At 32.8% G+C, this 25,693-nt stretch overlaps 1 protein-coding gene across 1 annotated transcript in view; it reads right to left on the minus strand.

The window, feature by feature from the left end:
- The window catches only part of RYR3 (ryanodine receptor 3), a 233,215-nt gene that overhangs the window by 38,476 nt on the left and 169,046 nt on the right, over window positions 1–25,693 (minus strand). The window contains exons 60-74 of the mRNA XM_055716387.1: window positions 25,398–25,465; window positions 24,447–24,568; window positions 22,170–22,219; window positions 21,414–21,474; window positions 20,150–20,388; window positions 19,136–19,217; window positions 14,870–15,000; window positions 14,298–14,618; window positions 12,688–12,928; window positions 11,044–11,131; window positions 10,840–10,932; window positions 3,208–3,378; window positions 2,682–2,741; window positions 1,431–1,562; window positions 423–535 (exon numbers count right to left, since the gene is read on the minus strand). Coding sequence (XP_055572362.1) covers window positions 423–535; window positions 1,431–1,562; window positions 2,682–2,741; window positions 3,208–3,378; window positions 10,840–10,932; window positions 11,044–11,131; window positions 12,688–12,928; window positions 14,298–14,618; window positions 14,870–15,000; window positions 19,136–19,217; window positions 20,150–20,388; window positions 21,414–21,474; window positions 22,170–22,219; window positions 24,447–24,568; window positions 25,398–25,465 — 1,972 coding nt within the window. The remainder of the gene's footprint in view (window positions 1–422; window positions 536–1,430; window positions 1,563–2,681; window positions 2,742–3,207; window positions 3,379–10,839; window positions 10,933–11,043; window positions 11,132–12,687; window positions 12,929–14,297; window positions 14,619–14,869; window positions 15,001–19,135; window positions 19,218–20,149; window positions 20,389–21,413; window positions 21,475–22,169; window positions 22,220–24,446; window positions 24,569–25,397; window positions 25,466–25,693) is intronic.

Consider the following 25,693-nt stretch of genomic DNA (forward strand, 5'->3'; position numbering starts at 1 on the left):
ATTCATGCAATAAGAGAGGAATAGCCATACAAAGTTAAAAAAAAAGAAAAAAAAGATAAAAGAATACAAACACAGGAGAATAAAGAGTAAAACCAGCAACCAATCAGAGGCAAAAAAGGGACAGAAACAGCAACATCAATTTTCACAGATAACTTGAGGAACTAACTATACAGAGTAACAGCTGACAATAATGAAGCATTTCGGTTTTGAAGTAGTGTAATTCCTATGGTCTTTTCCCCCTCTGGTTATTTGTCAGGAGACAAGTATTTTGCTTCTGTGAGGAATTAGCTGTTAACTAACAAACTCTTTTGTCTCTTAAAATTACATAGGCCTAACAATCAACTTATAGGTACACATAATCAATATATGCACTCAGAAATGGAAACAAAAGTTACAAAAAAATAAATCTTTAAGCCATTTACCGTGGCAGGTTGTATAATGGTGCCATTCTGAAACAAGCAACAACGGCCCTTTTGCGTTGTTTTGACAGGAGTTTGTGCCAAACAGCTTTCTTTGATCTCAGTGGTTGTTCAACCTAGGAGAAAATATCTTCTAATACAAACAATGGAAAATCTTCAACTTTTTAAAATAAAATTTCTTTTTAGCTAGTGGTTAATGTAGTTAGCAAATTAGAAAACGTTACAAATGCTCCCCATCATCTGAAAAAAATGTTCTTTGGGGTTTTTTTGGGGTTTTTTTGTTTGTTTTGGGTTTTTTTTGTTTTGTTTTAAGTAAGAAAAAATACTGGAGGGGGCTTACATGTAGTACTTCTCAGTTTATACAGAAAAGCTCAAGATACCAGAGTATCTCATGTGTAGGACTCCTTGGTAAAATTCCACAATAGTTATTTTATCTGTTTCTAACTATACATATTCAATTGTCCATGTGAACAAATTTCTGTGCTATATCACTTTGGAACGAAATGCATTCACTTTACGTGGAAAGACTACAAATGCCTTTTTGTACTTAAATTGTATCATTTCAATGAACAGGCAACCAACTCAAATGTTGTTACAGCATCCTCAGGTGCAGAAATAGGAGACAGGTTAAACCCAGTATATTAAAAATAAGTGTACATGCAAATACCTCTCCTTAAATTTATGGAATTTTCAGCTACTAAATGGTGATGATTTGTATACTACATTTCTTGCAACTGTTCACAAAGATTTGCAGAGGCAAATACAACCTGAATTTTCCCTGAAGCTAAATTGATGCTCTTCAATAGATTACATTAAAAACTTTGCATATATAGACATCTGTATGCACATGTGTGTGCACATGCATGCATGTGCAAAAGTAATTTTTATGTGAAAACTTTAATAATGACACTTATTGAAGTCAAAATAATCTGTACAGCAAAAAAAATCCCTTATACTACTCTAAAGCAAACACAGTGTGTTTTACACTTTACAAGACATTTAGCTTTTTACCTGTTCCAGATGATAGAGAGCAGCTGATATCCTCTGCACACGTTCCACATTTCTCTCAGGGTCAGTAGGTTCATCACTCTTCAAAATGTCTTTGTAGAGATTTAACTGCCATTTCACGGCTGGATCATCAGACTAAAAACCAACATATTTTGTATGTAAGATGCTGTATGAAGATACTGAATTTGACTACCATCACTATAATTTTCATAATAACATAAAGAATGTTCTAGATACTCCCACTTCATCTGTCATCTTTTTGTCAAAATCAACATCTGCCAGCTGCTCAGAAAAATGGCATTAGATTCTGTATATACTGTTGGGTAACTGAACTCAATTCTTAAGCAAGGTCTTGTACTTCTATTTTGTGAAACCAAATAAAGGCCATTGGGACTTTTGTATCCCATTTATCTGAATTAAAAATAAGGAAGGACATTTAGTACTGGGACTGAGATTAACTCCTTGCAGGACTTCTGTACTGATGGTGGAAAGCTTTTTTATGAAGTCTATAAAATCAGCTGGAATTTCAGTAGGTGAAGAGTTGCAGCCAAAGTTTTTTGGGGTTTTTTTGCAAGACAGACATAGAAAAAACACATTAGAATTACTTAGTGTGTCCAATCTAATTTTATGTAAGCACAAATTTATAGCAATCAGATAGTCATCTCCTGTGACAGATAAATGAATTTCTCCTATTAGGTTCAAAGACTGTAGGCAATGATCTAAATTATTTATTATTTAAAGGATGATGAGGACTTCATTTTGGTATCATTTTTGACAGTATATTCAGCGTATAAATAGTAGGAACATAAATGTGCTTGTAAAGGTCTTAAACATTAAGATGACACAAGTTTTTATTATTTTATCATAGCCACTTCAGAATGCATATATGCTTAGAAATACTATTTAATCATTAGTGCAAGTTAAGTTCAAGAAAAGAAGCTGAAATACTAGTTTGTTTTACTTTCATCTTGAATTGAGTTGATTTTAAGTAATTACAGCTTTAAAACTACCAATATCTCAATTCTTTACAACTGTCTCATTCTATAGGACTTCCTGAAATTTGAAAATACCAGCCAAAGCTACAAATAAACCAATTATTGTCAAGAAAAAATTATGAAGAAAAATGTTAAAAAGGCAATTTTTCTAATAGCTTTTCAGATTCTCTTTTGGTTTTTTTTTTACATGTGATAAAAAATTGTGACTTCTGTGTTTTAAAAGTGAACAGCAGCATTTTTAAGACAGTTTTTATATTACCTTTTCCTGCAAATGTAAGTTGTTACGTAAATGTTCTTTGACTTCATCATCAGTGTCCCTCTGTAGAAAGGTAGAAGTATATTTCAATTTAGATTGTGATTCATCTCATAAGAATATGTACAACATTGAACAGCTACTATTTTAATATTGAAACTTAACCTCTTTTGTTTTCAAAATATGTAAATTACCAGAAGGGCATGGGATAAAGGCTTTCTTTAATTTTGACCACAAAACAAGGATTACACTTTGAAGATAATTAAAGCTAACTGATGATATTTCAGTATTTGGTTCAAATTAATATGTATATGTAAAATTGTACATTGTATACAAATAGGAAATGACATGGAAATGATGGCAGCTGTCTATACACACACCACTTTTCCTTGTGAAAGCACAATTAGCAGTTACAATTGCTTACAGTACATTGATATATTTAATTATATTGATTCCTTAGATAACTTGTCTCAAAGTTCAGTTTATAAAGTTCTGCTTTTGCATTAAGAAATACTACAAAGTATACACTTACATGGCTGTATCTAGTCTTAGCCAAAGAGATGAGCTCTTGATCTCCAGGAGTACACATATTCAAACCAATAGGAAGCATCTTTTTAAGTGCAGCTACAATCAAGGACGTTTGTATGGAGTACAAATCACCTCTACGTTTTGATTTCTTTCTCTCTTGATCTTGTCCTCCAGACTATAATTAAAAAATAGAAAAGTAAATGACTGTAATTCTCTGATCACACACTTTTCCAACATGCTTTTCCCCTAATGGTCCAAGGAAACCATGTTCCTGATGTAGTACAATTAATTAAAAATGCTACATTAGAGGAAGGATGTACAGTCTTGAGCAGGAAATGTAAAAGAATATTTTAGATGTGCACCAATGCAGAAATTACAATAACAGTAATACTTCAGTAGCAGTAACATACTTTTATGTGCATTCGTACATACAAATCTAACTATATTTTGTGGATCTTACCTCTCAAATCAGAATCAAACTTAAAATTAAAAGCTGAGTCAGTCTCAGGGGATGCTATTAGTCCTCAATGTTACAGAGGCAAATTCAGGATGTTTACATTTTTGTTAGAAACATAAAAACAGTTATCCAGGATCTGAATGAAAGAATATTATCTGATTTGTCTCAACTGAAAAATACCAGTATCTAAAAGGCTTTAATTCAATGCAATAAAATGCTAATGAATTAGTGCCCCTGAGAAAAGCACTGCTCTGTGGCTTCGGCTAATATAAGTAATTCTGGGATGAAAAATTAAGTCTTTTGCATCTTTGGAGATCATGAGTAATAGGAAAAGGAAAACAAAAAAGAGAAGTAAACATCACAACAGAATAACATCTGCCCTATCTTACAACACACACTGTACAACAGTATTTCACACAAAAGTTTTCATTTATGAGACAATGAACCAAAATCTTTAGAACGGATCCATATATTTAATGAACATATGGTAAACAAGAACAACATAAAAAAAGCCCAGTTCTGAATTCTGTACCTAGATTAAACTCCTACTTCATTCAAGGGGAGTTTTGCCTAAGATAAGATTTCAGGACTAGGCCACCAGGCTTATACAACAATACAAAACAGCAAATGCTTGCATTTAACCCTCCACATCCTTTTCCCTCTGTCAGTTAAGTTTTCTTCATTACTTGTGCAGTTCCACATAAGGATACAGCAGAATCCATTGCAATTCATTATTAACCAATTATTACTACACTATTATCACAGTAATCACTGGAAGAAAAAAAGACAGCCATACACATTCTACTCAGTGGTAAATTTTGGCAAATTCTGTCTTCTGGATGGTGAATCTCTGTGTACGTAGCTGGTGTTGAGCATTTTGCAGGTCAGAGGGAACACACAATGGATGTGGCTTCCTTTCTTAAGGAACTAACAATTGCAAGAGAGTACTTTGCCTCAAAGCTTTGCTTTTGGAAGTGCCTTAGAAATAGCAGTGATGTAATGGCTATAATAATGACATTATTTGTACTCTACATTGACAACAGACAAACAAATTCCACAATGTATCACTGTATTCCAGTGGCGTCACTATGCAACTTAAATAAGGAATAACAAGATATAATATATATATACTAAAAAAAAAAGGTGGTGGTGGGGAAGAAGGAGGCATACTGGTTTACTTTTCTGCATCTTTATGCTTAAGGATGTTTTACACATCCAATTTTCTTTAATTTCATTTCAGATTAATAACTAGGTAGGAACAAGATAGGTGAACCTTAAAACCTGAACATTTTTAAAACATGAAAAGAAGACCCATTCTGCCTTTGCCTTCAAATTCTGTTGTCTGAATTCACAACTCCTGCTGATAAATGTGTAAGTAGAGTCACAGACACCAAAATGACAATAAAATTATGTCTCTTTCAGTGCTAATATGCACCTATATGAGTACATACAATAACTTCATTCCAATGTTTTGTCATTCAATGTAAGGAGCATTAAAATTGAATATATTTTGCCTAAATAATTAACTGTGCTAAAAGGACCTTAACAGGAAGAATGATATAATCTGGTTGCCTAACAGTATAATGACCTTACTTGTCTGAGGATTTAAACACACAAATGGACATTTCTTAAACAAACATACACAGAAAAAGAATTACAGATTCTCCAGTAGGTTTTGTAATAATGTACAATTGAAAAGACGAAAGAATTTATTTATACAAAAAAAAAAAAAAAAAAAAATCAGCTAAAACTTGTTAAGGTGATGGAATTAATGTTTCTAGTATTTCCAGCCCTCTTAAAACCTTAAATTCTCTGAGATTACCATGACACCATTCATTAAATCCTACTCTATATACCTGGGGAAGTTTGACAATAGCAAAATGTGAAATCAGGTCTGCTAGTTTAATGCAACTGTTCACTTTTTAACTTATGCCTCCAATTTAATTGATTAAAACTCTTCACAGCATCATGTGTGCTTCTTAGCACACAGGGTGAGGGCAAAGATGAAAGCATTTTATGCTCCATTTTGCTATTCATTCTGCTTCACCAATGAAGAGCACACCATGTCTTGAAAAGTACTCATATATATGTTAGAAATCCATATTTAAAAAAAGATAATATGAATGATGCAAAGGAAGGTGAACTGTGGTTCACTGGAGACAAAGGAAGCTTTGAATGCATTACATAAAAGAAACACGGATTATTCAAAAGCTTTTTCACACCTCACAATTTTAGTAAAGATCATTTTAATTTTGGAAAAAAGTAGGATTTGAACTCTATATCTATTTAAACTTATTCGTTCTAATATAAGCTACTATTCATCTACAGACAATATATAGGTTACAGCACATTTCTCCCCTATATTTTTCTTGTATATCATAAGACAAATACATGTTTCTGATGACTCTACTTAGGCATTGCTTTCACAACATCTGCTTCAATATATTAACAAAAAAAAAATCAGAATACAGAAAGACAGCAGAGGCAGAATGTACATGTAAAGTAATTACAAAAGGTAACTTTACTACATTTTCACATTAAGCAACATGTGGGAGTGCCAAAGGGAATTTCAGCTGCTCTGGTCAAATACTGCCACTTTAGCTTGGAGAAAATTTATAGTAGGTGGAACCCAGGCCTTCACTTTGTGACGCCACTGCTATGATCAATGGAAAGAATGCTTGGAGCCTGATCATCTCTAAATCTAAAACAAAGACACATCATGCACTTTGACCTGTACCTTTACTTGCATGGCCTGTATGAAAGAAAAATAAAGGGAAAAAAACATAAGTAAAAGCGATGAAAAGATGACAATTTCACAAGTTAGTAATAAACTTACAGCTTTATCAGGACAATAAAAATATAAGTTTGTAGCTAAACCAACAGACTGTAAGTGTATAATCAAATAAGATCTTTGTAAAATTTTTATTCACTTTAATCCTTATTAAGTGATTGAACTTCAGAATTTATCTGTCACTATTCAGCACTACCATTTGTTGCTTCAGCACATAAGGAAGTACATCTAGTAGGCACACACATCAATATACTAATGACTGCACCTTTTCCCAATATTTTTGAAAGGAGGAAGTTGTCTGGAACCCTGGATAGTCCAATAATGAAAAATATTCACATATTTTTCCATATATGTGAAACCAAAACAGTTCTTTCTACCTCTTTTCTCCACCAAAATATGACTGAGAAAAATTATGTTTAAAAACAGAAATTAAACTATCACCGTGAAGATGCAGCATTTCATTTATAGATGTATTTTCTATACATCTATACAAAAGAGATGTATTTTCCCATTGCATAGCTCATTACTGTTTTGAAGACAGTCTGAGAGAACTTAAACTCATATCTCTCAGCAGTACCCATTTTGAGAACACTATTATAAACTCAACTATATCTCTCATACATACGGGTTTTTTCCTGTTTGTTATATTAATACCATAAAACACTTAAATAAACAGGTATTCCATAGTCAATACTATATTATCATTGTGTCAGGCAATCTTAAGAAGATAACAAAAAAACATGTAGTTATAGTAAAATGGCAAAGAAATTCAACTGTTACTCAGAAGAATCCTTGACCAGGCATGGGAAAATACTATAGAAAAAACATTGGTTAAAAATAAACAGAAAAATCATAAACAAAAACAATCTCCTCCTTCTGTGATAGCTCTAATAGCAACTTTGTTTTCTTGTGATACTTGAACTAGCCTCAAAATGTTGAAGCCAAGCTATTATTAAAATCTTTTATACCCTATTGTATTTATATCACATAGTGAAGAAAACCAGCTACAAGTCAAGAAAGACTGAAAGACTAACCATCATTAACCATCTTAGAGTCTTCAATACCTTAATGAGACAAATAGCAAATTTTAATTGAAATTTTCAATTGTGTGATATATGTAGAGGCTGCACAGACATGGCTCAGCAGATATATACTGAGGGTATGTAAAGACAAGATATTTCGTTTATTAAAGTTGACCATAAAAGTAATCCAGTAACGATTTACCATATTATATCTAAAAGAAACATATTCTCTGCAATTGAAATAGTTTGAAAGATGAGATTAAAAATGACTGCAGAAAATACTAACATGACATCCTCTAAGTAATGGTAAAAATGGAAATAATATGTATTACATATTACAAATGGGCACAAAACACAATGTTGTTTCATAATACAAACTCGGATTTTACGACTGCCTCAAACTTCCATAATAGTTCTATCCAAATGATTTTTAAAAACAGACACAAAAAATTAATAATGAGGACCAGTCAATGAAAACTGCAGTAAGATATGCAAGTGTTTACCACCTGAGGTCATATATTCAGCCACACATTCATTTAGGTTACAAAACTTACACAGAAAAATTGCCCGCATATGTATTACACATTTATTATGTACATGTGAATGTATACATTTAATTTATATCAATTAACTGTAAAACACAATAGGACATCATTGCATCTTAAAAAAACCACTATTTTATCAACAAACCTACGAAGGGTTCAAAAATAACAGATTAGTGGAGCTGAATGTGTTTAAATTCTCCATTTCAACGCTTCTATCACAAATCTGTTATTTCAATGCAATCTATGTTACCAGTCTCTCTCAGACTGAAAGTTCTCTAACTTACCATTCCCCTCCGAGCAATCTGCTGCCATTTTTTTAGAAAAGAAAAATTAAAAAACTTGCTCAGCTGTAAATACATTTATTTGAGAAAATATTAACAAAGTTAGTGTTGTATAATCAAAATACAATGGGTACCTAATCAATTTATTGATTGGAATGATGAATCATTTGTTACCATTGCTATTAGCTACTGATAAATAATGTAATCATAATCCTTCATCCTCTGCATATTTTTTTTTCTGCATATGGTATGTAAAGATAAAGAGGAAAGTGTTAATTATTCTGTTAGCATATTACTTTCTGAGCTGAATGTTAATATTAAAGCAAGAAATTATAAAAATAATGTTCCCTAATATCCTCTACTGATTATTCTCTGAGGATATAAATATATATCCAACCTGGTAAGAAACTCGGACATTCAGTTACTTAGAGAATTTCTTGTTTATTCTGAACTATGCATTCTTAAAAAAAATTATTCAGATTTAAATGTATGCTTTAATGAATGCATTAGTTTTATTTCACATTATATATTGTGAAATTGTATCAATTTCATGCTTAGAAACCATATATAGAAAACCAATACAATACTTCTAAAAGATGCCTCATGTATTGTGTCATGGTGTTTAAGTCATAATAAACCAAATTACTATCTACTCCTGCAGATATGAAAATATTAATAAAATATTCAGTAATGAACAATACAATCTTTTATTTCTTCCTATATTAGCAATAACCATGCACAGTGTCTTTTAAGATTTGATGTTAAAGTTTTTAAAAAATAATGTGCATATAAAATAATTTATAACATCCCTGTACTGCATACCCATATGAAGAAACATGCATTTGCATATGCATCTACATCTCTGTTAACGTATAAATATATTTATAAAAGTATTTATACATCATGTATCTTTATATTCAAATATACACAACAGTCATTTGAAAATGTAATCTCAAAATGGAATTCTTTCACATTTGGGTCATATAGATTCTTGATTTTAAATTCTGGTGATTCTATCCAAATCAGAGCAGTATGAGGAAAACTATTCTGTATTTTGCAAAGATTTGTTTTGTCATTCCTGCCATGCCAGACTGACTTAAATATGACACTATCAGTTTACATCATATTATCCTATTACCAGTACTGCAGCTAGACACAATTTAGATTAAATATGAGTCACCTGATTCTAATCTATCATGTTTTTAAAAAAGTACATCTAATTCTTGGCTACTCAGGCCAATTCTAATGTATAAATGTTGAAGTATATGTATTAAATGTCTGTATAGTGATTGCCGTATGATGAAAGTACAGATCTATGTTAGACTGGTTTTGTGCAATTGATCATCAAATAGCTTGGACTATGTTCACTACTCATCTCACTAAGGAGGATAAAACAAATGGCTCAATTCTGTCATACAATCTCAAGGAGCTGCATCTTGAAAGCAAGAAAACATATAAAAAAAAATTCCTTTTCTCCAAATAGGAGAGGCTCTATATAGTTTGAATTGCTGCTTAGTGCCAGTTATGAACTCATGATGAGCAGAAAATGTGTTATTGTTGCTTGTAAACTTCCCAATATCAGGATTCGGCTTAAGCAGATCTCAGAGCTTAAAAAAAAAAAAAAGAATAAATAACAGAAAAGAAGCATTTTTTCTTAAAAGAGAATTAAGAAATGTAATGGCACATTTTATCTGATTCTCTATTGTCTAAAGTTGGACTTACAGCAGCTACGTTACAGAGTCAAAATGTAGTGAAATACAAAACAATAAACCCCACCACTTCTCTAGAACACTTTCAAAATAGGATTACTCCAAACACGTTACAAATATGAATAAAATAAAGGGTTCTTTGCTGCACTTAGCAATGCCTATTTGGTATTAGACTTCAACTATCCTGAAGGCAAGCTTCCTCAGCTAATGTCAAAGCGGCATTTTTTTACCTTGACAACATGCATTTTCTCTATTTACAGGTAACAAACGTACTTTCCAGCCACCATGTCGGTATCTTGTCATATTTGAAAATGAGCAAAGAAGAAATTAATGTGATCATTAATAAGAACCAAGCAAAACAGCGCACATGGCATGCTATATGTATGAATAAAGAGGTATACGCAAAGGCAGCGTTCCTCCATCAAAGTTGAGAGAACAATATTGATTGATGTTCACAAGAAAAAGATAAGGCAACCAAAGTTTCTTCACTTGCTTTTATAAAAGCCTACATTTTTTACCTTTTTTTTTTTCTTCTGAAAAAGCAACAACCCATATTGTATATTACAACCCATCTCCTGTACGTGTAACTTTTTCAAATCAAGACCTTTATTTTAATCTTGTGTCTTTGACTGTTTACCAGGTAACTCTCAGGTACGTAGCCTATATTTTGCATAGTAGTTGTCATGTCTATAATTAAGAAGCAAAACTGTATTTTCTTTCTTCTACCAGCACAGCAGTTGCAATCTGAGTAGATTTTTAGAGCCTTCTTACAATATACAAAACACATGCTGAAGATTTAACTGACTGATCCAGATATTTTTATTAACTTACTTTAGACATTTTGCTCTTGGTGTCTCCTGTTAAAAATGCCAAATTGTTGATTTCATTCTGAATCACAAAATTTTGTTCTTCTCTTTTGAAATTCTAAAAAGTGGGGGGGGAAAAAAATCACCAGAAGTTTACTTCACCTGCATGTACCACATTTATGTTTAAAGACAGAATGAAATGGAAGAAAAAGTATACTTCTTGTCTTACATGTGATTTACACCACAGGATAAAAACTTCAGCTACCATTCGAAAGAGTTCATCAGAATCTGCATCTGGTTTCTTCAGCCAATTTGCTCTAAATTCAAAATGAAGAGAAATTGAAGAGAAGACATTTAAAATAGGACAACCAAATATAAGAAGCTCTATTTAATAGATCAGGTTAAATTTGTATAGTTAATCATGGAATTTATTGAGAATCACTTCAATTTTACATGACCATGGTTAGAAAAACCATTGTAATGGCAATTTTACTCATCTCCAACAAAACTTTGAATTTTTGGCTACTCGTTTCTGCCTGCTCCTCCTCTGCACCATGCCAACACATGTTTTTTGTGCCTATTCTGTGAATGTGACTAGAAGACAGACCTGGTTGAAAGGGAAAACTCTGAGTATTTGTCTATTTCTTGCCCCCGCCCCCCCCCCCCCCCCCCCTTAAAACTCTGTTATCAAAGCTTTGTGTTGATCCAAAAGAGAATACTATAATGAGGAGCAGAGGAATAGTATAAGGAAAGGAATCAGTGGATAGAGCTGTAAGGACTGACTGACTGCTTCAATTGGTTTATTACTGCAGCCCAGGAACCAACACAACTTCAGTCTGGGTCTGTCTGCACAAGGGTGCTCAGAAAACTTGGGCAAATTAACTAATTAGATGCAGACCTCTTAAATGTCTCTAAAATGCATTAATATGACCATACATGAAGTGGACATCTGACAGCAGACATGGAAGGAATTATTACATTATAATTTATACTCATGAACTCTTCCTAGCTGGATTTCTCCATATCCCAGTTAAATCTGTGTTTTTTAAAAAATTGAAGCGTTTCCTTGCCAACAAGGTCTGAAATAGCAAAAACTTGAATTCATCTAGAAGAAGCAAATAATTCTTGATGTAAATTGGTTCACAGCATAAATGTTCATGTATCCATTGAAAATTATCCTAACTAGCCCAATATGTACTAACACCTAGAAATATAAGTGGACAATGATTATGTACAGAAGAACAATATTGTTAAGGATAGGATTAAGATACTATAGCTACTGAGGTACTATAGATACTTCAGATGCTCTTCTGAAGAGCGTCTTGGGGTCATGCTATGAGGCAAAGGAAAGGGGAAGTGTAGGCACAGAATAATCCTTCAATAAATGGTTGAGAAAAAACTGGTAATTCCAAAGGCAATACAATGTTGTGCAAACACTTTTTGTTTCCCTCTTGAAAAAACAACGCAAAAGATTAACATCTTTGTGGTATTATCTACAAATAGAATGATTCAATTGAGGCAAAACAGGTTTTCACTCCTTCATTAACGGTTAAGGGGTTTAGCCATTTTTTAATTTTTGAAAGGCATATCCATTTGTAACATCATTGGGCTGCAGTAGCATATATAACAAATTTGGTCAGTATATGGCTTCTCAATGATAATTAGTGCAGTTACAATACAACTAAATAAGTCAAATCCCTGTGAGAAAAAGGTGTGAATTCAAGGTACATCATTCTATAAGTTAAGAATCTAAAATACTTAGGATCTGATGCTCAGCATAACATTAAATGCATTGTGTTCTTTCTGATTATGTGATCATGGACTCTAGTACATTAACTAATACATATGAATTTAATTATTAGTTTTTATTTACCTGTTGTTGTCTACATAACGTATCAACATTGGATAGAAGGCATAAAGATCTCTACAAAGAACAGCAAACTCATCAAGAATCAGTAGCTCAGCTTCCTGGGTGTCACTTTTACTATCTGCTTTCAGTTGTTCCTCCTCCATCACGATCTTTATAGCTTTCTTCTTCAGTTTCTCCAGTGTTGGAATAAAGTGAGTTTTCAGCAGATCAGGCCTGGCTTTGCTGATGATGGGTTGAGCATAAACTATACATAAAATACAAATAATCCTATGATTTAAGCACAATTGATGTTTTTCATGGTACTAATATGAACTATGCAGTTCTAGAAAACATAAAGGTCATACTGCTTCACATATGTCTGGAGCATTGTGAATGTATTAATAAAACTATGAATATAGCTTTGTACAACTGTGTGTATTGAGAGATTAAAAGCTAGTTACTGGGAATTTAGATAAGTATTTCAGTCACGTCAATTAAACTACCGTGGTTTTGGCGAGTCGCGTGTCTCTGAGAACTTAAAGTAGGGATAGAGACACTAAAATCCTTACAAAAATGCTCTTGGGTTTTTTTTGTGTGTGAGGTTTTTTTTTTTGTTTGGTTGGTTTTTTTTATATATATACAATTTCAGAAAATAATCAGAAGAATAGTTCTGGAAGAATTCCTTTACCTCTTTTTGCCTTGGGCAAGCTAAAATGCAGAGAATGAATGACTAGTTCAAGATCGTAGATCTATTTTGTACAAGCATTAGTAATAAAATGCAGAACACCTGAGTCAAAAATCCTTTGAAGAACCACACTAGTACATCATCTCCTTACTCAGATAAGCAATAACTACAAAACTGCAAGCAGTGGTCTCTACAATTAAGTAACAGAGTTCTTACTAATTTTAAATGCAATCCTTATTATTATTATTAAAGACTTTCCTGTATTTAAAATAACACTGAAAACCCAGTACCAAAGGGGGATTAAAATTTAGCAGGGAATTATTACCTTTACACATATTTTCTTGAATCACCTTATTGCATATTATACTCTTAATATGCAATATTAAAATCTTTATACGGTTTAAAAGGGATGGTAAAATTTCAAAACCGAGAATTTCAGATAGCTAGCTACTAAATATTACAGGACATTTTGAGAAATTTTCCTGCTCATTTAATAGCCGGTACAGTTACTCCAGCAAAGCGACTGATTCTGAATTTGGGTTACTCCTGGAATTATTTCACTGTGTACACTTTTTTCCCTTTTGTCCCAATATTTCATAAACAGAATTCACAGCACTTACACCCTCTGCTATAATACACAGTTCTTAGGTGTTTTGAAAATCAACGGAATTCATCACTCCAAATTAAACACTAAGGCTCTTATACAGCACATGAAGACATTAAGATTTTTAAAATCCATTATGTTGTACAGAAAGCTCTCTGCTTAAGTGATGCTACAATGCATGTATAAAAATAATATATTTTTTTTAAATCTATTATTGTTACTTATCTACTCTTTATCATTCTTTCCTTTTGTTTTTTTTTGTTACAATTTATTATTATATCACTGGGTAATATGGTGAAGTGTATCAAAGTAATTAAATATTATAAGGTACAATATTTACCGCACCTGCAATTCTTTTCATCCAAGATGCTTCATCTATTCCCAGATTGTTGTTAATGATTTTCAGAATGTTTCCAAGAATGATGCTCAGATGCTCAGATGTTATCATTGTACAACAAGGCCCAGCACTTTGAGGAACACTCTCAGACCCTCTTTCCCACCAGTAGGATAAATAGTTGCATAGCATGGGTAAGATAACCTCGATTACATGAGGCATTTCAGTGTATCTTGCTCCAGACTCTGCTAAATCATTAATTTCCTTTATTAGTCCATCCAGCTGGGGGATCTCTGGACACATCTCTTCTACTGTATCAGGCATACCTAAAACTGCAAGTGCAGAAAGCAAAAGATTTGTTAACGAAATAAAAGAGAATGTCCAGGTTCATCTATGTTAAAAGCCTAAATGCAAATAACACTGTCACTCAGGGTTTTTTTCTGTCACCATCTTGGGCAGACATAACTATAGTAAGGCTTTGGAGTATGCACAGGTATATATCTCATCTCATCTCATAAATTATATCTTTCTGATGATATGCATATGTTTGTGGGTTATTTTTTGCATGAGGAACAGTACTTACTTGCTCTTTCTCTTGCACTTTTTGTGTTGAAGACAGACAATGGGTTATAATGGTTGAGAGAAGGTTCAAGGAATGCTACTGGAATGGCTGCTGCAAGAGATGCTAAGCATTCACCAAGTGCAGGACGCTGCCTGTATATAAGACACACAAAAAGTTACCTGAGAGGAAAGGGCTTTCAATATCTAGCATGCATTATAAAGCAGCATTAACATTTATTAGTTTATCTTTTTAATACATTAGGAACGACTTGAAAATTAGAATATTACTCACATAAACAGAATTACTGGAAATAACAGTAGTATAAAGAAACAATTTTTTTTAAAAAAACAACCTCCACCAAGTATTGTGTATTAAAGGTAAAGTGCTCCACAGTGCAACTACAGACTATAGAACACATGCCTAGAATATGCACAAAGAATAATTCAGTAACTTATAATTCTTAATTAATCTATATAATTCTTATTATACCTTTGGTTTGCTTAAACAAGTAAATGTATATGATCAACAGGAAATTGTTTAGGCAGTCATACCTTTTTAAAGATTTCACTTATTTTCTGTGTATATATATATTTCTTTTGCTTCATACTTCTTCATACTTTTGCTTCATATTTACGTAGTAAAATTATGAGAAATACTACTGCTACTTATCAAAAATTGATTTAATGACTTTATGGCATTCTGTGTGGCATGTTCTGAAGGGCAAATTTGCATTCCTCCATACAACCTTCCCATGTTCCTATTTGTCTGTTCTGTGCTAGCACTAAAACTCAGATAGCATCTTGATAAGCTGGATGAAGGAACTGGTACAGCTGAAATCAAACTTCACCATAAAAACAAAACTAACCAAGCCAAATCAACAGCAACAAAACATGCTCATCATCTGGCTGCAGATATGCTATTTACCAGCAAAAAGAAATTCACATATTACTCTGTTTCAAGGGTGAATGTTCATTAGTTCTCTGTACAGAATTACGACAGTTTACAGCCATCCACAGAAATGGAAAATACAGAAATCAATTATCACAAAATTAAAAAGAAACTATGTGTTCCACCTATAGTTCTATGTCATTTTCCTTACATTCTGACCATACATATAGTGTACATTTTGCAACAGAATACATGATACATTGATATCACAGGTAGCAACCACAGAACATCTAATTAAAAAAAAAACCTGATAATGTTAGAATTCCTACTAAATTAGAGAACAGCAATGTTGTCTTCCAATTTAAATTGTAATTAAGATGCATCATTATATATATGGGAGATTTTATAAATTTTCATAAAAGGGAAACTTTATAACGTCTTTGCCATCTGTTGGATCAAGAGGGAAAAACTTGGTGTATATATATATAATCATATATACACAAACACATATTAAAAAGTAATTTGAAAAGACAACATCAAATGTACTGAGGCTATTCCCATGCATGAGAATGTCATAATGCATATCCATCTTTCTATATGAAAGGAGGATACCAAGGAGCCCAAAGAAGTGAAGATGAACAATTATACAACAAGGCTAAGGAAATTACTGTAACTATACAGATATTTTCTGTCATATGGAAGTCCTAAATATAAGAAACCAAGGGAAAGCCCAAGTTTTGTAATTAGAAAGGATAAAAAGACTATCAGAGCAGATAGTCACTGACATAAAAAGCAAGTAATATAAAATAAATCACTCGGATCCCTGAGTGATTCAATAGAATTAATGGAGTAAATGGCACTTAAAGAAAAGCCAGATTAACCCTTCAGACAATATATGTTAAGAAGACAACTAAATAAAAACATTCACTCCAAAAAATGAGTAACTGTCAGAGCTGATGTGCAAGTCTTGGAGGAAGTGGAAAACACTTGAAATATAATCAAATCAATCTATACTTTGAAAATTTTTTATAATGGACTTTCTTGCATCTTTGGCAGGCTTCATTTTGAGAACCCTCAAAGAGGTCAAATCGAAGTCTTTGAACATCTGGATATGTACCGTATGACAATACAGAAATTAATTTTGTCATATTTATGTATATACATAAAAAGTTCTATAATTTCTTAACATGCAGAAATCTGTATTTCATATTACTGATACAGATATTTCATAATTTGTGCTAAAAATCCTTTGGAAATGTGTTTCTACAAAAAAAAAAAACAGGAAAAGACCAAGACACCATAAATGGACATACAACTTTTGGGTACCAGGTATGAAAGGGAGTTTTCAACTGCAAATTTAGGACCTAAATTTCTGATGCAGTTAATAAAAAAGGAATAGGTACCTTGGTATAGAATTCATAGTCAGAATGCCTATAGCAATAATACTGCAACAATACTACAAGTTTTTATATATATATACATACACACACATATATCTCTAATTCTATATATTTTAGAGATATATATATATATATATATATATATATATATATATATAGCTAGTAGAGCATGGTGGCTGGAAGTAGTCAAGGACTACTGTGTTTTGCATCCAGTCCTCAACATTTATAAACCACATAGGCATTTAGAAAAGAAAGGTCCACAGAGGAATCAGAAACATTTTCAACATACTAAACAAGCTAAATACTCTTTGTACAAAGATAAAACCTTTGACAATTGAAGTTTGTCACAACAAGGCAGCAGCAAGAATCCAGTTTAGCATTAGTCCTGAACCACAGCAGCCAGAAGTCTTGTAGAATCATCTGAACTATTTCAGCCATGAAAAGTGATATTCATCTATGAAAAGTGAACTGTGACTCATCCTGCAATGGAAGGTAAAAATGTCCCTGCCAAATTCACTAGGAAAAACCCTGCACTTTGACCCTAAATCTCAGGATTTTTAAATTTGAGTAACTGTTCAAGTCAACTCAATCATTCACTTCTAAGTTTTGCTGAAACATTGAGCAATTTGTTTGAAGCCCTACCTCTCACCTAGACACTGATGTCCGCCTACTCAGGCTCTTAGTGAGACTAGTGAAAACCAAACTAAATGAAATCCACAGTTGGAAACCTCTCACACAGCCTTAGGAGACTAATTAATTTCTTTGGCTATATCTGATCTGATCATGCTTTCCTTCAAGAAGACAACTGCATTAGGAAAAGGGAACGCTGCTAACGTCAGCGTTTAATGTAATTAACTGTCCAGTGCTTATAGCTTTTGCCAATCAAGCAAAGAGTGTGCTATGAGCTCTTCTCATTGAAAGGCAGCTCAAAAACAATCACATTTTATTTCCTGTGAAAAGATCCTGACTTCTAGTTAGAGTAGGGGCAAGGCTTTTCCTATCAATCTGTGTCAAAGAGTACTTAAAACTTTCAAACACAGAAAAAGAAGAAAGAAAGAGTATAGCTTTGTAATTTAGTGATGGACTAATGACTAAATGACTGAATGTGGACATACACAAGAACGAGCTTGTGCACACATGTACATGCATGTAAAGTGGGAGGAAAGACACTCTGTTCACCAGATTTTGCATGAATTCCTGAATAAACTCTGGAAGGAAGTGGAAACCAGTGTTCCTTATACTATGCAAACCCTCTTCTAACCAGACTAGAGAGCTCTATTTCCTCCAGTTTAGTCTCTCTATTAAGCCCTGTGGATCTTAAACTTTTCATTATAAGAAAAATCATGAAAAGTGCCTAACCTAAAGCCTTCAAAAGCATAAGGAAGGTTATGATTACCTCAGCTCCTGTCTTGTGATAGACCAACAATTAGGGTCCTCTTTTTGGAAGTAGCAGATAGGGATTTGAGTCTCTTTCAATGGAAGAGGATCTAAAAATCCAGGACTTGGAACATATCATAGCAACTAGATGCTGTAAGGAATCGTAGACCCTGCTCTTTTTTAAGTGTAAGTAACTGGTAAAGTGGTTTCCTTTGTAAAGGCTGTCAGAATGCTCTATGTATGCTCAGGACAACTATTTTGAGACCTCTTTACAGACTTAGGTGTGAGACAGACACAGCCTACTTGTGGTACTCCGCCTACTTACCACAGCAACAGTAGCCAAACTTCAGGAACCTTAATGGCAACCCATGGAAAAATTTAGTTTTCCCTATGAGAAAAATAAACTCCCTGCAGATACACTGCCATATCCAGGATGAGTAGTTTGGGTTTTTTTGTGTGTGGAATTGAACTCTCAGGTACAGGCAACCACATTCCAGCTATAGTGTATTTTATACATGTTCATGCTCTTTCAGATTCACCTTCCATTCAAACTGCTATATTACCTAAACAACACACTTATAAAGAAGAGAAAATTTTACATGCTGAGTTTTTCACTCAATACCTTTCAACATAGATGTTCTTCCCAGTCCCAAGGGAATAAAGGCTACAAAGAATTCTGTAACATGAAACTTGTACATCACCCACTGGAGGAAAATAAGAAGTAGATGATCAGTATTTGTTCAACTAAAAACTACTTTCCAAATATTAAACATCTGTTTTATGCAATCTCAAAAAATGGTGCCTAAAACTTTTAGCATGTGTATCACTGAACATTCTAGGCTGTCAATACTCCACACATGTTATTTATCTTCTATTTCTCTGATACCCCATCTGTCATCTACATTTATTCCAAAACCTAACATATCATGAGACATTTCAAGAGGTCAGCAGATACTTGCTAACAAGATATTGCAGTTTATCACACTTGCAGAGCACCATTTTAAGATAAACCAAATCAGTCTGTGTGTCTAACCTCTAGGAATATGGTATAAAGGCTCCCCAACTTTTCAAAGAAAGTATTTTTATGGCTATCAATCTTTTAATTATCTTCTGTTTTGCAAATGTGATCACCCAAATATATACACAATGTTTGAACAGCATATTGCTGAATCTCAAGGAGGCATTTCATGAATTTTAAACTAAATAATGCTAAAAATAAAGAAAAATTATATTAAAAGAAATACAGCGGTTTTCAAATGTGAGAAAAAACCACAAGTAATAATGAGTTGCCTTCTTTGATCTAATGAATTAAAAACATGTAACAAAAATAAGCATAATTTAATTTTCTATAGGAAATTAGTCTTACCCACACAGCTGGTAAGAGAGCACTTAAGGGGAAATTTTAATTTCCCTCTGTCAGTGTTTGCAGAAATATTGTACATAATAAACTTGAAACTTACTATTATTTTTAAACACACAATAGAAATAAGGTACTATGCGGCTCATTTCAGATTTCATGTTGGAAATGTGTGTTACTGAAAACAGAATTTCATTCTTTGAATTCATGCAATCATTACTAAAAAGCATTTGCGTTATTATAACACAAGGAACTTCAAAAATAAAATAAAAGACTTACAAAGTAAATCAATTCCAAACTGATATTGTGAAATATGTTCAAAAATGGATGTCAGAATCGGTAACAATGCTACTGTAGTATAATTAATATTCTGTGAAACACCCTTGATTTGTGTTCGTGAATGGGTAAATTTTCCAAGTTTAAGATTTTCTGAAGTTTTTTCAAGGTCTTCAGCTGCGTTTTCAAAAAAGGCACGCAGTCCAGCTTTGACAAGCTCAGATCCTGATTTCATAACGGTTCTGAAAAATAATAAAGGAAAAAAAATAACTTTGTCCTGATCATTAGTAGTTGCATAGATATATATGTACATGCTAGTTACATTCTATCAGTCTTTGAATATACACACACATATTAGTGAACTTCACATTATGAATTGAAAGGACAGTTATATCTACTCAGTAGTATAAGTAACAATGAGCTTGGAGTATTTTATACAAAATAATAACAACAAAGAACTTGCATCCTTCAGTCTTGTCTTCCTAGTTTTTGTGATGTTCTTCCAAGTAACATAATGCCTTCTTAGCAAACATCATAGGTGGTAAGAAAGCTCCTCCATATAATATGCTCAAGAAAAATACCTATTAATCCCTAAATGTTTATGGGAGCCACAAGAACTAGGTATGCAAGTCAGGATACATGCTTACCTATTTTTCAAAGCACCCTAAATCTAGAAAATGTGACTGCAATACCAGCATCACAGTCCCATTCCTTAATTTTTTTTGCGCTCTTCTCCAACCCCTTAGTGAAGCTTTTCAGTGTCATTACTCACAACTGTCAGGCTGCTGTATAACATAATCAGGCCAGAAAACAGCTCAAATGAGAAAACGATCTTGGCCTGTTTCGAATTACATAAGCATTTAAATGGCAAAGAGCAAAAGTTAGTAAATGTAACTATGCCCATATATTAATACATTCTGCATACTTCTAATGACATTTTTTCTAATATGCACTAAAGTGTCTCTATAGGTATCAATACCTGCAGTTCCAAAGTTTGTGTCATTTATATCTCCCAATATCTTCAAATGCCCTTGGAAAGGGTGACAAGTTTTCAGTGTTTTAATGGCAGATATTGAACAGAAAAATGTAGATGAAACCCTTTAGATGAAATTTGCTAATATGGAGGTCAGGATCTGAATTATTAATACAACTAATATCATCAATTAGGAATAAAGAATAAAAAAACCCAGAAACAATCCAACTGCTCCTGAAAAGCTCTGTGAAACACATGTGGTTTGCAGCTCTGGTACAAATGTTGCAAACTTACCGTGTGTCAAGAGACTGAGCTAAGATGTGCAGGCAGTTCACCATTGTAGCAGAATCACTACCTGGTTAGAAAGAGATATCATGAGAGCACAATAGTATTGAAAATGTAGGATAATCTAATGATCTAAAACATCATTATTGGAGATGCACAGGTTAAACAAGTCATGATGTGTCTCCCACCTTAGGTCACTGGAGAGAGAGTTAGGTCTGGTTCTAGAATAACTTTCAATTTCTTGAGTCTATACAAGAACTAAAAAGAATAACTAGTGTCTGCTTACGGCTCATTGTCATCACTTGACCCTGCAACATTCTGAACTTTGTACCTTGTAGTACCTACATTTCTTTTATAATTTTCTTACCAATACCTTTTTCTCAGAGGTACGTTGTTTTTCCCTACATGGCCCTTACTTACTGAGAAATTAAACTACTGAAATCAACAGTTCGATGACAGAAATCAAAACAATTAGTGTAAGCTGACTTTTGAAAAGCTAAAAGTAACTGCAGAGGCATGAAATTTTTTTTAAAAGGAGTCTAAAGATCCTAGAAGCTGCTAATTTTCCTGCTTCAACACTTTACATATTCTATTAACTGTTCGCTTCAGAGCCATATTCAAGGCACTCACTAATTGTACTGGAAGTTTATGCATCATTTTATAGAATTTTGGCTATAGCTTGTGAAATGCTTCAGGTAAGACAGAAGCAATGGTTATACATTCTTTATATTTTTAACTTTACGAAGATCTTTCTTAACAACTTACCAAAAAGTGAGATCCTATGTCTAACAAGAGCAGCTAGTTTGCAGAACAGGCTAAAGTAGAAAAGAACAGAAAGAGCAAGACAAGACAAAGATTAAAGATTTATTTAGAATGAGGTAAAGAGTAGTAGGAATAGGAAAGACAAACCACAACATAGTTCCTGGAAAGTGTATTTTGAATCATACATGATGATAACAGTCAGTCAAGTAGCTGCATTAAGCAGAATAACTTTTTGAAGGTTTCGAAGTCTCTCATTTTCTGAGCTTCGCTACTTCAGAGATAACTTGAAATGGGAAACTTTTTTTTCATTACAGTGGTTTCCAACAATTGCATCTTATATGGTTGAGTCATTCTTTATGGCTATTATTTCTGAATAAGAACTTTTTTTGTAAGAACAAAACTGAGTAAAATTTTAGTGGTTTACTTGGCATTCTGCAGGAAATAAAAGTTACAAATTTTCAAACTATTTAAAACAATTTTCAAAGATACCCTTTGTAAATAAATAAATTTGTTTAGCCACTGCTAATAAGATGAATCTTGAAACATATTCAGACTACAAGAGCTTCTCGCAAGTATGTCAGAAACTTGTGTATCTAACCTATCTGTCAAAATAATAAGACAACTAAGAGAAAGGAAAAATTACCAACTCTGTAAAGATTAAAGGGACTACTTTTAACTTCTAAAACCAAAGACAGCTAGGCAGACTTGTTTATCATCTATACTATACTTTACAAATGGAATTTGGACATAACAAAATGAAGAAAATATACCTTAGGAAATGGTATGGTCTCTTACTAAGAACAGATTGTCATTGCTATCTTCACAGTAGTAGGGAAATAATATACCTCCTATAAGATGAAAATAACTGATAGCCATGTTTCTTAATGAAGAATGGGCAAAGAATTATAAGGTATTTCTGAATGTATGAAAGCAGATATGCAGGCTAGACATCTAACTTCCTTCATTTGCCTTTGTAAAGGCATTTTGTACAACCCTAGTAAGCATCTTTCTGGCTTTAATAAGTTGATCTGACTGACTTCAGGGAAGTAATAGGAGTATGCAGAGAGGAAGCATGAAATTGAAATGAAATGAAACTCCATCCTCCTTAACCTAAGCTGACTTCCTTCAGCTATTGGAGGACAACCTTACACATTTGTATATAATATATCTGAAAGCTCAGTAAAACAGAATCTTAGTGATTTAACACTCACTCTTAGAGGCAACTGCTATATAAGGACTACCACCCACCTAGAAGATGGAAAAAGGCAGCCAATAATAATTTAGAGAACTGCAAAAATCACTGGAAGATACACTGAAGAATGGAATCTAGGAAGTTCAGTGCTAGGCTTGATTTTATGTAACAATAAGTAACCTTTAATTTCAAATTTTGACTCTACTATTCTGTTGGAAAAAGTAATCAACTTTGGTTAACATCGTGGAGGAAAGCAAAAGGAATTTGAAAACCTGACAGTTAAAGTAAGAAAGCTTGAGAGTAAAATACAGTTTTGAAAGATTAGGATACAAAATTTCCCAAATAACTGGCAGCACACCTTTAAGGGGGAGAAAAAAGTGGCAACAAATATGATAGATGACAGTCATAGTTAAAGTATACTAAATATTAGTTTTAAAATTTTAATTGCAGAAAAATGAAATTCTTTTGTAAAGGCAACACATTATAAATTAAAAGGCAACTGTCTCTTTTTAATTGAGTTTTCTAGAATAACTTGAAGTCATATGGCTAATTCCAACCAAATCTGAAACAGTACAGACATCTAAGAACTATTAAATTCCAGCAATTTTTGTGCGGGGTAGAAGTAACTTTGTATAGAAGGGACAATCCATAATTACCCCTAAAAAGCTGCATCATGGTATTTTCACATTTTTGATACCTGAAAATTTAAATGTGAGACTATTTATATGACTGAACAGTGGGATAAACTCTAGGCAGAAACCGCCATCAACAAAGAAACACAAACTCATCAGAAACAATTATTAGTTCCATTCCTTGCAGAATCATTTATTAATGTTTCTGATGTTATCATCCAAAATTGTCTATTGTAATATATATATAATTAATATATGTACTTCATTCTTTAATTATATATTAAAGAGTACTAAAATGAGGAATTTATTCATTCACTGCCATTTTGATACAGAATACACTATTCACTTTCTATCTGAGGAAACTGATCTTTTGACCTATCTCTCTCTTTATGCTAAGAAAAGACCTTTAATTATCTATATAGTACCCTCCTGTGTATATCTTAATTTTCTACTTACCTTGCTACCATTTCCTTTTCCTTATTTGATGCATATCCACTGCTACTGAGTGATTTTGTTGGAGAAGACAGGAAGTAGAGGCAGTGATTTGTAAAGTACTGATCAACTAATGGTAAAAGAACCTAAGAAATACAGATACAAAATGTATTTTTCACAGAGCATAATGGTAAACGTAGCAACATCGCTCTGATTGGTCATAGTTCATTCAAAGAATTTTAGAAGTTCTGTAACTGTTGTATTTTCTCATTTAAGACACAAAGTCATATAAATTAAAAACTTAAATGTTACAATTTTACTTAAAAGTTACATAAATAATAAACAGTTACACAGATTATCTGTTTTGGATCTTATATTGCAGCCTTACTCTTCTCACATTCAACAGTGATAAATGTCACTGAACTAAGAGGACCCTTCCTCTCCACTATTTACATAACTGTTTGGTACAGATATAAAGGGAGAGGACTTTTGGGTTTTTTTAAGATCCTAAATTAAAACCTAAATGTTTCTTACTTCAAATCTGATTATTGACATTTTTCTTATTATACACAGATGTGTATGATATTACTATACATAGGAATACTTCCTCTTAATTAGATGATACTGTGCACTTCAGTGATATACTGAGGCAAAATTTTTCAGCAATAATTTATATGCTCATCAAGAGTATTTAATTTCACGTATAAATAAGCTGCCTTTTAATTTCTATGTTCCTTCTCATGTAGGAGCAGATACATTGAAATATTTTAAAATGTTTGAATCCATCACATATATTGAAATATTTTGGAAGATGTTTTCAAATATCTGTTAGCAACATTTAATTGATTACTTACCATGAAAAAAAAATGGGAAAGATGTATTTCTTTTACCTGAAAAGCAGCCTACCATTACAAATTTCCATGTTCTGTATAAATGAATGCATATGTACATTACTTGAAATACTAAATCACTCACTTTGGCAAAGAATTTTATTTCTTGGTCATGTGGAGATTTTTCAGTTTTTCCACTGGTTACAATGGCTTCTGCAAGGATACAATCAAGGCAGACATGAATAAGAAGTCTTCTAATAATAAATAACACAACAGCTCTTTGATATAGCCTTGTAAACTTAGCCTCGCTGAAATGCAAATAAGCAGCAGAAACAGTTTAGCAAGTTACAGATGTCAAAGAATTCAACCTGCAAACTAAAACACAGAATTTGTTTCTTAAATGCAATAAAAATATTCATTGCTACAAATTTAAACATATCA

This window comes from Falco cherrug, chromosome 7, assembly GCF_023634085.1.
Source record: "Falco cherrug isolate bFalChe1 chromosome 7, bFalChe1.pri, whole genome shotgun sequence".
Classification (NCBI taxonomy): domain Eukaryota; kingdom Metazoa; phylum Chordata; class Aves; order Falconiformes; family Falconidae; genus Falco; species Falco cherrug.